A 12,913-nucleotide genomic window follows, 5' to 3' on the forward strand; every position below is an offset into this window, starting at 1 on the left:
CGTATAATACAAAATCGTACAGTATACAATTAGATTAAAGTCTGCCATATCTACCAATTTGCATACATAGCGTGAAACGAAATATTAAAAGTCAACGACGACAGTAAAACATGTACCGTAGTAATAATAATACGAGTTTTTGTTAGAAATTCAATTATTATAGTTCAGTGGTATACGGTATCCATAAAAATCACTCGGTTATAAAATGAGTTTCAGTTCAACCCTTTTCCTCTACTCATCGTCATTCGCCACCCCTGTTTTCCCATAAGCCCATAAAATGTGTTTGTGAGGTTTGCTGCAGCATCTGTGGTAATAATTTCGTGCATTCGCGGAACACCGACCATCATCGGCAGCCGTCTGGCATTCCAGACTTTGGTCGTTCGTAATCCCCGATTAGCGCGATAAATATCGAATCGTAGATAATATTATAGTTTACGATGCAAAGCGTCGAGTCGGGTTTATTTCGTATTTTTATTATTATTATATTCTTGAAGTTTTCAGAGACAAAAATAATACTAGAAAAAAAAAATCGAAATCAATAATAGTGACTGTGTATAGTGTGCACTACAGTCACGACGCCGCTAACTTTTCGTAAGTCAACGATCGAAAACTCCAAAACTATTAATTGCGACTATTCTGCTGTGAGGTTGATCATCACTCGTATGGAATCGATAGTTTTTCGCATAGGTTAAGTCGTATAAAGACATTTTAAACGAACCACTAACCCCGGTAAACTCGTCGTCGTGTACGAAGTGTTGCGTGTAAAAACGCCTTGCCGTTCGACATAACTCGATATCGCGGTGTACGTCTTATTACGTTATACGTCGAAGTAAAAATAGTAATCATTATATTGGTCAACCGGTACGCGAACGCGATAAATGTTGAGAATGACAATAAAATTTATCGCTATTGCATTAAACGCGACCAAACGAACAAAACACGAAATTTTTATGTTATCCTATGATAATATAATATACGAATTAAAACTACTGGTAATATTTTATTTCCACCCCGGCCCGATCGGACACACGTCGTTGCGCCAAAACACGGTTTCGCGCTTCGACATATTATTATTTTGTTGTTTAATTTAAATTTATATTTTTATTTTTATACGACACTACCAGTTTCAAAATAACAAAAAAAAACGGAATAAAATAAAAACGTTTAAACACCGCGGCCGGCAATAATCTTATACTCCTATAAATGATGATGTGTACCAGAAATGGCAATTATCGTTAACTTCTGTCGTAAAATTTAAAAAAAGAAAAAAATCGTCACAAGTCCGCAAATAGCTGTCTACATTATTATTATAATACTATTATAATATAACCAGTAATTAAGTATCTATACATAATATTATGGTGTACACAGAGTAATAAAAATAAAACGGTCGAGGTGTATACTTTAATATCGTGTTATATCGCCGTTTTGAAGAAAACCAGTACCTATACTCGCGTAAATATTATACACTTTTAAGTGATACTTTTACATGATAGGTATATATGATACATATATTATAAATAACAACTAATTAATATATATGTATTATACATCACACGCGTGTTTCACGACGATTCGATATGACATATATTTATATACATATTATCGAGTGCGTAATCTTCAATCGATACTATATATCATTATATGCATTATCTTCAAACCATCTACTTTTCATACGTACTAATTACGTACCATTTTCATACGTACCGATTACTATACCATAGATCGTCAAACGAAAAACGTTAAACGTTTTTTCAGAAGTGACCATCAAAATTGATAATTCAGAGTAGTCAGACCTTTCGTTTTACGATTAGTCGAAATGGTATCACTAATTTCTGAGCAGGGGACATTTCTTTGATCGTATTATTGCATTTTGTATCTTTTTATCAAATTTGTTCATTGTGTACCTGTACTATAGTGAGTTTTATAACAAGACAGTTTTTTCTATGTTCTGTGTCGTACTTTTTAATTTCGTTTGGTTTATTTAATATACTAAAATGTGCATTAAAAAAAAAAAACTGACAAACCTGTGGGAATACGTGTCTCTGGATAATATTATCAAATAAATACATGCATTTACATGCGGACAGTGTCTGATTTAAAGATATAAAAATTTGTCTGTATACATAGAACTTATATAGTCTTGTTTAAGTTTAATACGGTCAATGTAAGAAATATTTATTAAAAAGCAATCAACTTATAAGTAGGTAAATAATAAATAAAAATTGAAATATTATATTATTAAATAAAATAAAAATGTGTCTATTATTATAGTAACTCGGACAAATATATGAATGATATAATACTATTAACACGAATATTAAGTTTGTAATATGTCCTCTATAAGCTCTACCTAGATAATTGTTAACTTACTATAGTATCTCGATGATTATTAACTCAGAGGCATTTGTGCTTGTAAATAATGATAAACATCGCATTTCAGTTATTTGTTTTATATTATTCGATTTACAATTTCATGCAGGAATACTCTTACTCTAATGTATAGTTGGCAACGTGGCACTACTATATTCACCGGGCTGAATTTGAGTTCCGGATAGATGTCGTTCGTGGAAACAAGTGAAGCCAACGATAGAACTTTTACCACGAAATAAATCAGAAATATTACTATAGTGCAATATTACTCTTAACCTAAAATCTAAAAATGTAGAAACATTTTAAATAATTTTCAATACCCCAGCTGTGATGGTCCCGTACAATAAACGGTTTACGCTGGTCGTATATTGTAATTTAATGCCACGGGTGCTAATACATAGATGCAGAATGTTTTTCATACAAATACTTATAAATATATGTAATATATTATTATATTAAATCGGCGATAAGCAGATTACAGGCCGCTTCATATTCTTCCGGGACGAGAAAAAAATAACCAAATGATAAAATGGCGATAAAATGTATTAGTATAATAAGAGTAACTATAATAAAAATTTTCCGCGTGTAGAATCGCGTAAACGAGCAAAGCGATTAGGTAACAAAAAATAGATAAATACAAAATCGCTAACTCATATTTCCGCGATTGCACTACCTACATAAAACTATAAAAAGTAGGTACCTATTATGATTGCAATCAATAAAACGTGACGTTAAAAATGAAATATATTAAAATTTCCCGAATGATTAAAATAAATACCATCTTATTCTTGATAACACATCAACTATGTACTTCACATTCGATCTCGATAGTATATATGCGACTATAAATATTATAATATAGATAATGACGATAATTTAATATTATAATTTATAACGTAGCGCAGTAATACGATTTTACGCGCAATCTCGGTTTTAATATATTATAATAATATATGTATACAAATAATTAAGGCTAAACATACCGGAAAGTAGGCAACCGATGATAACACTTTATGACTTTATGCGTACGAAAAACAATGAATTTGTTCAAATGGGAATTGTCGGAGGATGACAGGTGTGAATGTGAAAGAGTAAACACGGCCATAAACATATTGTATAGGTTCGGAAACGGCTAGGGAGATCGATAACCTGACCACATTTTCACTGTACCAATGGTGAATGCAAAGTTTGTTTCATGTTGGTTGTGCTGGAGATGAGGGATACAAAAATGTCCAGCATTAACTCCGATTACAAATGTTGTTTATAGAATGAATTCGTCGATTGAAATTTGAAATATGTTGGTGAGTTGCAAAATATTTTAATCTCCTCCTCCGATGGACATATAATTTAATGATAGTAATTATTATGTAATACATAATGTTCACAGACTATATTTCACTATATAAACGTTATAAAATCACGTCGTAAACGTACCTCTTATGTAATGTATTAATTATATAACCGAAACCAAATACAATTTAACTGTATAGATATTTTTTCCATTCAATAGGTACCACTAACTAACAAAATTTTCTTTGAATTATTAACAACTATATTTTTATGATTATTTATATTGTCTTTTTGTAAAATTATGTTGAATACAATCAAAATAAATGGCTATAACACATCGGCTTGATAAATAAATATTTCGAGAAAACTAACATTTTTTGGTAGAAGAAAAGAAAATGAATAGTGGAGGACAACGGTAACTGATCTTTGGAGGAAAAGGGTCCATCCTAAAATTTAGCGTTGGTCGAGTGACTTATTGTTGGTAGAGGGTGAAATTCTCTACCTACTGAGCATTCGTTGTATAAGTTGTATTGAAATCCATTAATCATATCTGAATTGTATAGACTGCGTGTGGTCAGTGGCGGAACTACATAATTATTATGAATATATGATTGAAGGCGGGATTTTCCGCGGGCCTCATCGTGAAAGGGGCTTCGGCGTCTCGCAGCAAAATTATGTACTTTAAAATAAAAAATTCGATTCAAGTAAATAAAATCATTGAATACTGAAATAATACAAAGTATACTGATAAGTGATTACTAAATGTGTATAATATGGTTAATCATACACCATAGTATTTAGTAGGTACTATTATTAATTTGAATAAATAATAATATTGTCATGTCTTATTGCGATACGAGGTCTGTTCAAAAAGTTCCCGAATTTTTCAATTTTTTATTTATGGTGCTTACTTACAAGCTATTGAGACTTATCGCCCTCGAAGTATTCTCCCTCTTGGTTAATACACTTTTGCCAACGACGTTTCCATTGTTGAAAGCAATTCTGGAAAGCGGTTTCTGGAATTGCTCGTAACTCCGTTAGCAAATTTTCTTTTATTTCGTCTATCGTAGAAAATCTTTGTCCTTTTAACGGATATTTTAGTTTTGGAAATAAAAAAAAGTCTGCTGGTGCCAAATCGGGAGAATATGGTGGATGAGGAAGGACGGTCATTTGATTTTTCACGCAAAAATCACGAATTAACAGGGAAGTGTGCGCCGGAGCATTGTCGTGATGAAGAAACCATGAGTTTTTTTTCCACACTTCGGGCCTTTTCCTCCGCACTTTTTCTCGAAGACGTTTTAATACTTCTAGATAGTACCATCGGTTAACAGTTTGTCCTGCAGGTAGAAATTCGTGATGAATAACTCCCAGGTTGTCGAAAAAAACTGTTAGCATGACTTTGACGTTTGATCTAACCTGACGAGCTTTTTTTGGTCTTGGAGAAAATTTACCAACCCACTGTGATGATTGGACTTTTGTCTCAACATCATACGAGTAAGTAGTTTTACAATTATTTTGCATTGAAAGACAACATTAAATTGTGATTCATATACAATCATTGTCGTCATTGGCGTGTTACGTAAATACTAGAAATAAATACATCGGTACAGGTAAAAAAAAATACTAGGAACCTAAGGAACCTATCAATAAACTACATGTGTATAATATGGTATGTATTTACTATGTTTACATACAGATATACAAAGTCAGTTGTTCTACCGAATAGTAGCGAACTATTGACAACTTTAAACTTCGAAAATAAAACACGAATAATTGGTAATTATAGTTATAGTTTTTTCTTTATTAATTTATAAAAAAAAAGTGCGTTTAAATATTTCGATTTTCAAACAATAATCTTAATTGTGCATATATTTTAATGTTTATATTTATATACATATACATATTATATTATGTATACATAAATCGGACTCTGTTTAAAAAAATTACAATACAATATTGCCGATTATAACATCCGCAAAAGACGTATTTTCTCACATTCTGACAAATATTGTGTTTTGCTCCTAACTATCTAAACTCTATAGACGACACACAAATGTCGGTTTAAATGCATACATAAAACGCCGTCTAACAATATAATGTCGATAATAATTGTATGTAAAGTTGTTAATTTTTTTTTCGTTTCTACACATTTGTCTACATCATATCAGACAAAAAAGGTCGGAAAAATTGATAATATAGTATATCATATAAACTATAATAATTATAACAATATATGCTCACACTCGAATGTCGTATGCGATTCGTATCCGTTCGATTTTATCCGCTTAAATTAATAGCGATTTGTTATATCAAATCTTATTGACTATTCAACCCGTTCGCAAAGAATCGCGTACGACATTCGGACCATAATTTATATCATATATTATGGCAATCGGACCATACATGCGAATATTGAAGTTAAACCGTCTTGAATACAATTTATTATAGTAGGTAACAACAATACGGGTCTCGATCAAAATCCCAACAAATTAAAAAATTATTACATCAAAGGCGTTCAATAGACATGGATGCAAATATGGTATAAAATATAAATTAACACTTGAATTCTAGTGTATAATAATATCTAAATTATTTTATCAACAAATACTATTGGATGGTTTTCAGAAGTTTTATTTAGAAGGAAGGTTGCGAAATGTATGCCTATGAATATATAGATAATATTAAATAGTTATGCGTATACTATTATCATTCGTGTTTAATAGTATTATTATTGTTGTGTATGTTTGTGCACTTAAACCGGTCCAAGTTAATAACGATAACATTTTTTTATTTCAAATGAACACTTGTCTGGATTTTAAGCTTCTGAGGTTTTGATTTGTCGGGATTTTGAACAAATTTCTAATAAAAGTATGACAATAGCAGAAGCAAGCGTGGTATCATTATAATATAATAATAGTAATAATAATACGTCTTTAGTGTAATAATTATATTATGCATAACTTTTCCACTACGTAGTAAAATATTGTCTGGATACAAACTCGAGTGTAAAAATATTTGTATAAATATATAATATTAGGAAGGTATATTAAATGCGTGCGCGCGCATGCTGGCAATTGTGTGTATGCGTTTGACATCGGTTATGTACGTTATATAACTACTATCGACTATGTTATGTAACGTTTAAAATGATGCAATTATGGCAAAAACAGCTTAATGGGGATCATTAATATAGTATAATATATATATATGAAACGGACCAAAATTGAAGTTGACAAAAAAAAAAAAAAATAAAAATAAAAAAATAAAAATATTTGATAATTAAATTACTATAATAGTTATACATAATAATAGTACGTACGTGGTGTGTATATATATTTATATATAATTAAAAGTAGTAAATAAATAAACAACATAAAATGTACAATAATTGTAGTGAATAAATACGTATGTGTACCTATGTACATATTGTACAATGTTCATACCTACTATATCAACACGGTAATATATAATATTAACAAAAAATAAATAAATATACACATATATAATATGTCAATATATATATTATATATTATTTTATCGTACACTTACAAAAATTAAAAAACCACATATATTTTGTTATTTGTTATGATTTACAATAGAATGACGAAGGGGAAAAGATAATGATAAAAAAAATTATAATAATAAGTTAATAATGCGGGTGCCGAAGAAGAGGATAATAATACACAAAATATAAATTAATTCAGAAGCATATTAAGTTATAAGGAGAGATTACATGTGTGTGTGAAAATATTATATAATAAGTAGTAAAACGTGCGCTTTTGTTTGATAAAAAAAAAAAAGTTAAAATTAACATGTTGTAATTCATCCCGAAGATGATAATTATAGATCCAGGTAACGAGAATGTATATAATATAAAACAAAAAAAAAACATTTATTATTTTTTTTTTTTTATATGCACTTATTATATTATATGTAGTATGTATATACCTACCTATCTACTTATCGTTGCGAAGCAGTCGTAATTACTTAACAATATTACCTATTCATAAGCCTAAGGTAACATTCGAATGACTATAAACAGTATAATATTATATTTTACATATATTATTATTATAACCGCTCGCTACACTATAATATATAGTCTTTTATTATATGTATATTGTTTCATAATATTATATTGAATTATAAAATCTGATTAAAAAAATATATTTATAATATAATATATATTTAATAAAACGGTTTGTGGCGACGTATAAATTAATGCTATTTTTTCTTATTTTTTTTTTTCTTGACGTCTTTATAAATTGCGAGTGTGTGCGGTGTCTGCGTGAAAGCGCTAGTACGGTGGTGAGCATATTATTTAGGGCGTTGGTGAATGAAAAAAAAGCCGAAAAAATGAAGTAGGAGGAAAAGAAGAAGACTCGCGCGGCATGACGTGCGCACGTGTGTTTCGTTGGATTAAAAAACAAACTAAAAACGATTTATAAAAAAAATATCTAGTAGAAAAATATCACTTGTGGTTTTCTTTTTTTTGTTTTGCATAATATCGTAACAATTTATAATATAGTACAAAAAAAAAAAAAAACAAAAATAATATCTAAAAATTTATGGGTGGATAGAAAGAAAAAACAATCGTCGTCGAGTCGGAAACGGATGAGAGGCGTGTCGGCGTACACGATAATAATATTAGGTAAAATATTAAATAAATTTAATTCATAACATGCGTGTACGTAGTAATATTACATTAAATTATTATTATTATAATTATTGTGCGTAGGCGCGCGATGAGTGAACACGACGACGACACGAAAAAAAAGGGTCGTCGTCGTTGTCTATTGAATAGGACTCGCGGAACACACCGTGCTCGACGGCGCAGTGGCGTCATCACTGCCGCCGCCGCCGCTGTAATGTCGTCGTCGTCGTCGGCGTCGTCTTGGTCATCGCTCACTGTTGCGACCTGCTCTTGCCGCCGCCGCCGCTGGTACCCCCCGCTCCGCCGCCACCGCCATTCTTCCGCCTCTGCTTTTGTTGCTTTTTCTTGGGCGACTGCACCATGCACGCGCACCCGCTGCGCACCTTTATGTAATCCAATTTCCAAACGTTGTTGTCGTTCGGGAACAGCGACTGGAACGTCTGCTTGCCGCCGTTGTTGTTGTACTGTCCGACGCCGCCGACGCCGTGGTGGTGCCTGGCGTTCTCTTCGCGCACGATCGCGTACGAATACGAATACCGTTGCACGCACGTCGAGTGGCCGTGCAGTTTGCGCTCCATGAACAGGCACGGCTTGCCCTCGACGCCTGGCTTGCACGACACCTCGTAGAACCTCTGCTTGTCGGCCCCGTCACTGAAACAACCAATTGATATTATATCATGTTATGTATAGTTAACGCACAACAATGGCATTAAAGGCCGACGGGCGCTTCGGCAACACACACCCGCCCACCCACCCCGCCTCACCACAATGCTATGACCGTTTTAAAATATATCACCGATAACGCTGTGGACAAAAAAAAAACCCCTAGCTATGACGTGCCTCGGTGGCGTGGTGGGGGTGGAGGGTGTTGTGCCGTTTCCCTCGTCGGCTGTTTTCGGCATTTATACAAAATGTACCAGTTTCCCTCGACCGCGAATAAACCAATTTGCAGCCCTCGGCGTATATAATAATAATATTATATAATGACGCACCTGGTACAAAAAAAAAGAGAGGGGAATTTCACCAACGTGGGTCATTTTAGACGCGTACAATTTGTTTTTGACAAATTACAATATATTTATCTCGCTTATTATTATTATCGTTGAATATATTGTATTTATTCTTTTATTTGCATTATTTAACACGAACACTGTATACCACAACTGTATAGCCACGCGTCATACCGTCACATATTTACTTTACCTCCCCTAGCCAGGTGTGGTATTGTGGTCGTGTATAATAACTGTTGAGGGCAACCGGTACAATATAGGTTTATGGTGAATTGTGAGTTTTGTGGTAAATTGGTGTTTTGGTGGGGAATATTTGCCCGTTGAATTAGATAAGTATCTATATATATATATATATAGAGAGCGTCCAGTTGGTCTTGGCGCTCGGTAATCGTTACGATTTAAAAAAAATAAATAGTGGTCCAAAAAGCAAAAACTATTTACTATGTTAACTTGATTTTATTATCTTTTTCATTACAATTAGTTTTCCGACCACTGTTTTTTTTTTTTTTTTGTAAATAATAACTAGTTCAGTACCAAAGATGAACTACACTGGTACACATTATCACATTATTTCGTCCAATGAAACATTTAGTATAAGTCTTAACTTTTGCCCATCAATAAACTTTAGACTTTAGACTGATACATTTCGAAACGCAATTAAATTAATAATTTTATTATTATATATGTATATAATGTATCGAACGATGTCTTAATGATAACGATACCGTGTTAATATTGTATTATATTTATATTATAAATCTCAAATACTGAGAAATCTACGCTCCAAGTATTATTACATCCCACACACTCCATAACATACATATAACTCTATCCGTCCAAATCATTGTCTATATCATAATATTATAATTTGTAGAGACTGATACGCCATACTTTATACAAAGTATGAACAAACATCTGTTACAGTTGATACAACGAATCCGTCAATTTATTGGCGTGTATATTAAATATATTGTATGTTGTCAGGCACAAAATCAATCATAATTTTTACAGTCGTAAGTTAGCTGTTAACTTTTTTACTATATTTAGATTTTTGTAAGTTATTACTTAGGCATTCAGAACATTACCTACAATATTTTAAAATCTTCGAAAAAACGAAATAACGCAAAAATATTTACCCTGTTGCACGTAGGCCGGGGAGAGAAACTAGGAAGTGCATAAAGATTCTGCAGGGTTCTCTTATGGCTTCGATCATAACAATATAGAACCGGAAGTAAAACATTCTTTCCGGAATGCCTTCTACTATCACATAATATAGATATTATCATTTTAAACATTTAAACGATTTGCCGTTGGTAGGACAAAAACGATTTTTAAGTTTTTTATCCATTCGCTCGCTATGACATACGCGTATATAATATAATATTATAGAAAGCCCGAGCGCGATGGTTCAAAACGTTTTCGGAAATACAACGTAATAAAAAAAAAAATTCGAAACGAGATATCGTCGTCGTCGTCTTTATATGTCGTTTGTTTTAGTGTTGGGATTTTATGTACTGGGTGATTCATTTAACGTAAGACACTTTTTAAATCAAAAACCTTTTTTTTAAAGAAATGTACCTATACCTATAGCTTCTTAATTGTATGTATTTAAAGTTATATAGCTTGACAATGACTCATCAAAATTTGATTTTTATTTATCAAATGCTTCAAGAGATTCGACTTTGGAATAAGAATTTAAAAATATATGAAGTATTGAGGTCATTGAAAAAATCAAAAAAAATTTGGAAAAAAACATATTACGCGCTACTCGATATTTTCTAGTTCGAAAAATAATATAGATAACATAAATATGTCGATAAGTAATCATGACAACGAAAACGTTACGCAAAATCGGTTGGAGAATTAGAAAATCAAGATATCGGCACTCGGCCCAAAATCTTATTTATATTGAAACAATTAAACGATCACAATCAAAAATGCTAAAACAAATAAAATTTTACATTTTTGTATAGAAAAATGTTTTTTAACGGCTTAAAATTATATAGGTAGCTAAAATATTAATAAAAACTTTAATAATAATACACTCTTGCGTTAAATGGATCACCCGGTATATATATCTTGCCTACCCATTCACTGCCGCCGTATACAGATTCTGTACGATTGTATAGGCCGCTCACAGTCGTATACTTCTACGTCATGATAGGTAAACGTATGCAAGTGTAATATAATATATTTTTATCAGCTATAAACTTGCGAGGCAGATAACGAATATCGATAATTATGCAGCCGCGCCGCGTCGTATGCGTTTATAATTGAAAAGCCGTAAGAAATGAAATGAAATAAAAATGCTATTTATATAATTATAGCGAGAGCGTATTATTCAGATGTCGTAAATTATATTAAATGCTTGCGTTTGTTTACATGTCTATAGCACTATAGCATATTATAATATGCAATATTATGATTATATTATAATATACAGCCACTCACGCGAGTGCAATACCTGCACGTCCTGCAGCCAAATGTCTGAGGTAGGTATCTATATAATCCAAATATTAATTATGTATATTGTATATACAGGGTGATCGGTGATCCACCAAATAGATACGCTTTCTCACTTCAATTTTATACATCAACTATACATTTTTTTTAATTCTGATTTTTTGAACTTCTAGGCACCTATATTTTCAATTGTTTAGATTTTTTTTATGGATAGCACAGCAGAACGTATTTTAAGTTATGTTTACCTAATGACACTTCGATCAAATTTTCTTCTATAGAGGAACATATAGGTATATGGTACACGTGCCATGTACTTTGTATTCTAAAATATGCTCTGTGGCACATGGGCTACGATGGTTTGAAAACTTGAATATAATTAATATAATATTAATCTATTAACATTTAATAATTTATACCAATGTTCTAATAATGAGTACAATAAATATAGGTAATAGAGTCTATATTAGGTTCTGTTTTATATTTTTGTAAGCCCGATGTTAAAGACTAATATCCTTTCAATTATATATATATAGATATGCACATTAACAACTTGGAATTCGATCGAATTTCTGTTTAGAAACGTTAGCATTTCCAAAAATATCGCATCTGCTTAATAATTTACAGTAAAAGTTTAGTCAACCTGCTGTATTTATAATATATTATACAGTGGCCACCGCTTATTGGACTTAGGTTAATTGGCTCATTCGCCTATTAGACTCAAAACGGCTGGTCCATATACTAACACACGGCAAAAAATTTGTTTATTCGACTTACACGCCGGTTAATATGGATCATTTGAAAATTAAGTAAATAAAGAAAATATGTACATACAAAGAACGAACGTGTTATAAATAAGTCAGTACCTTTTATCTATTTTAAGATTATGAAGTTGGCCCAAGAAGGGAAAAGCCAATCAAAATTAGATGGATTTTTATCAAAAAATAAATTTATTTTATTTTATTTTTAATAGCGTATAGCTAGATTTTTATTTTAATACATACCTCGAATCTCAATACATATTTTTAAGTAAATACGTTTTTAAATTTCAGCATTTTTACAATTTTTTTGAGTCATTCGCCTTATTGACTCATTCGGTTAATAGATTCAAATTGTCGGGTCTCAA

The 12,913-nt window shown here is 31.6% G+C and overlaps 1 protein-coding gene across 4 annotated transcripts in view; it reads right to left on the reverse strand.

Annotated features, from left to right (window-relative positions):
- Window positions 1-6,081: 6,081 nt before the first annotated feature.
- Window positions 6,082-12,913, reverse strand: part of LOC107167763 (uncharacterized) — an 89,679-nt gene continuing 82,847 nt past the window's right edge. For all 4 annotated transcript variants that reach the window (XM_089229297.1, XM_089229294.1, XM_089229295.1 and 1 more), the window contains one exon: window positions 6,082-8,968. In XM_089229297.1, coding sequence (XP_089085423.1) covers window positions 8,569-8,968 — 400 coding nt within the window. In that variant the 3' untranslated portion in view covers window positions 6,082-8,568. The remainder of the gene's footprint in view (window positions 8,969-12,913) is intronic.

This window comes from Diuraphis noxia, unplaced genomic scaffold (genome assembly GCF_037042655.1).
Source record: "Diuraphis noxia isolate RWA-SAM2 unplaced genomic scaffold, SU_Dnox_SAM2 contig0005, whole genome shotgun sequence".
NCBI lineage: Eukaryota > Metazoa > Arthropoda > Insecta > Hemiptera > Aphididae > Diuraphis > Diuraphis noxia.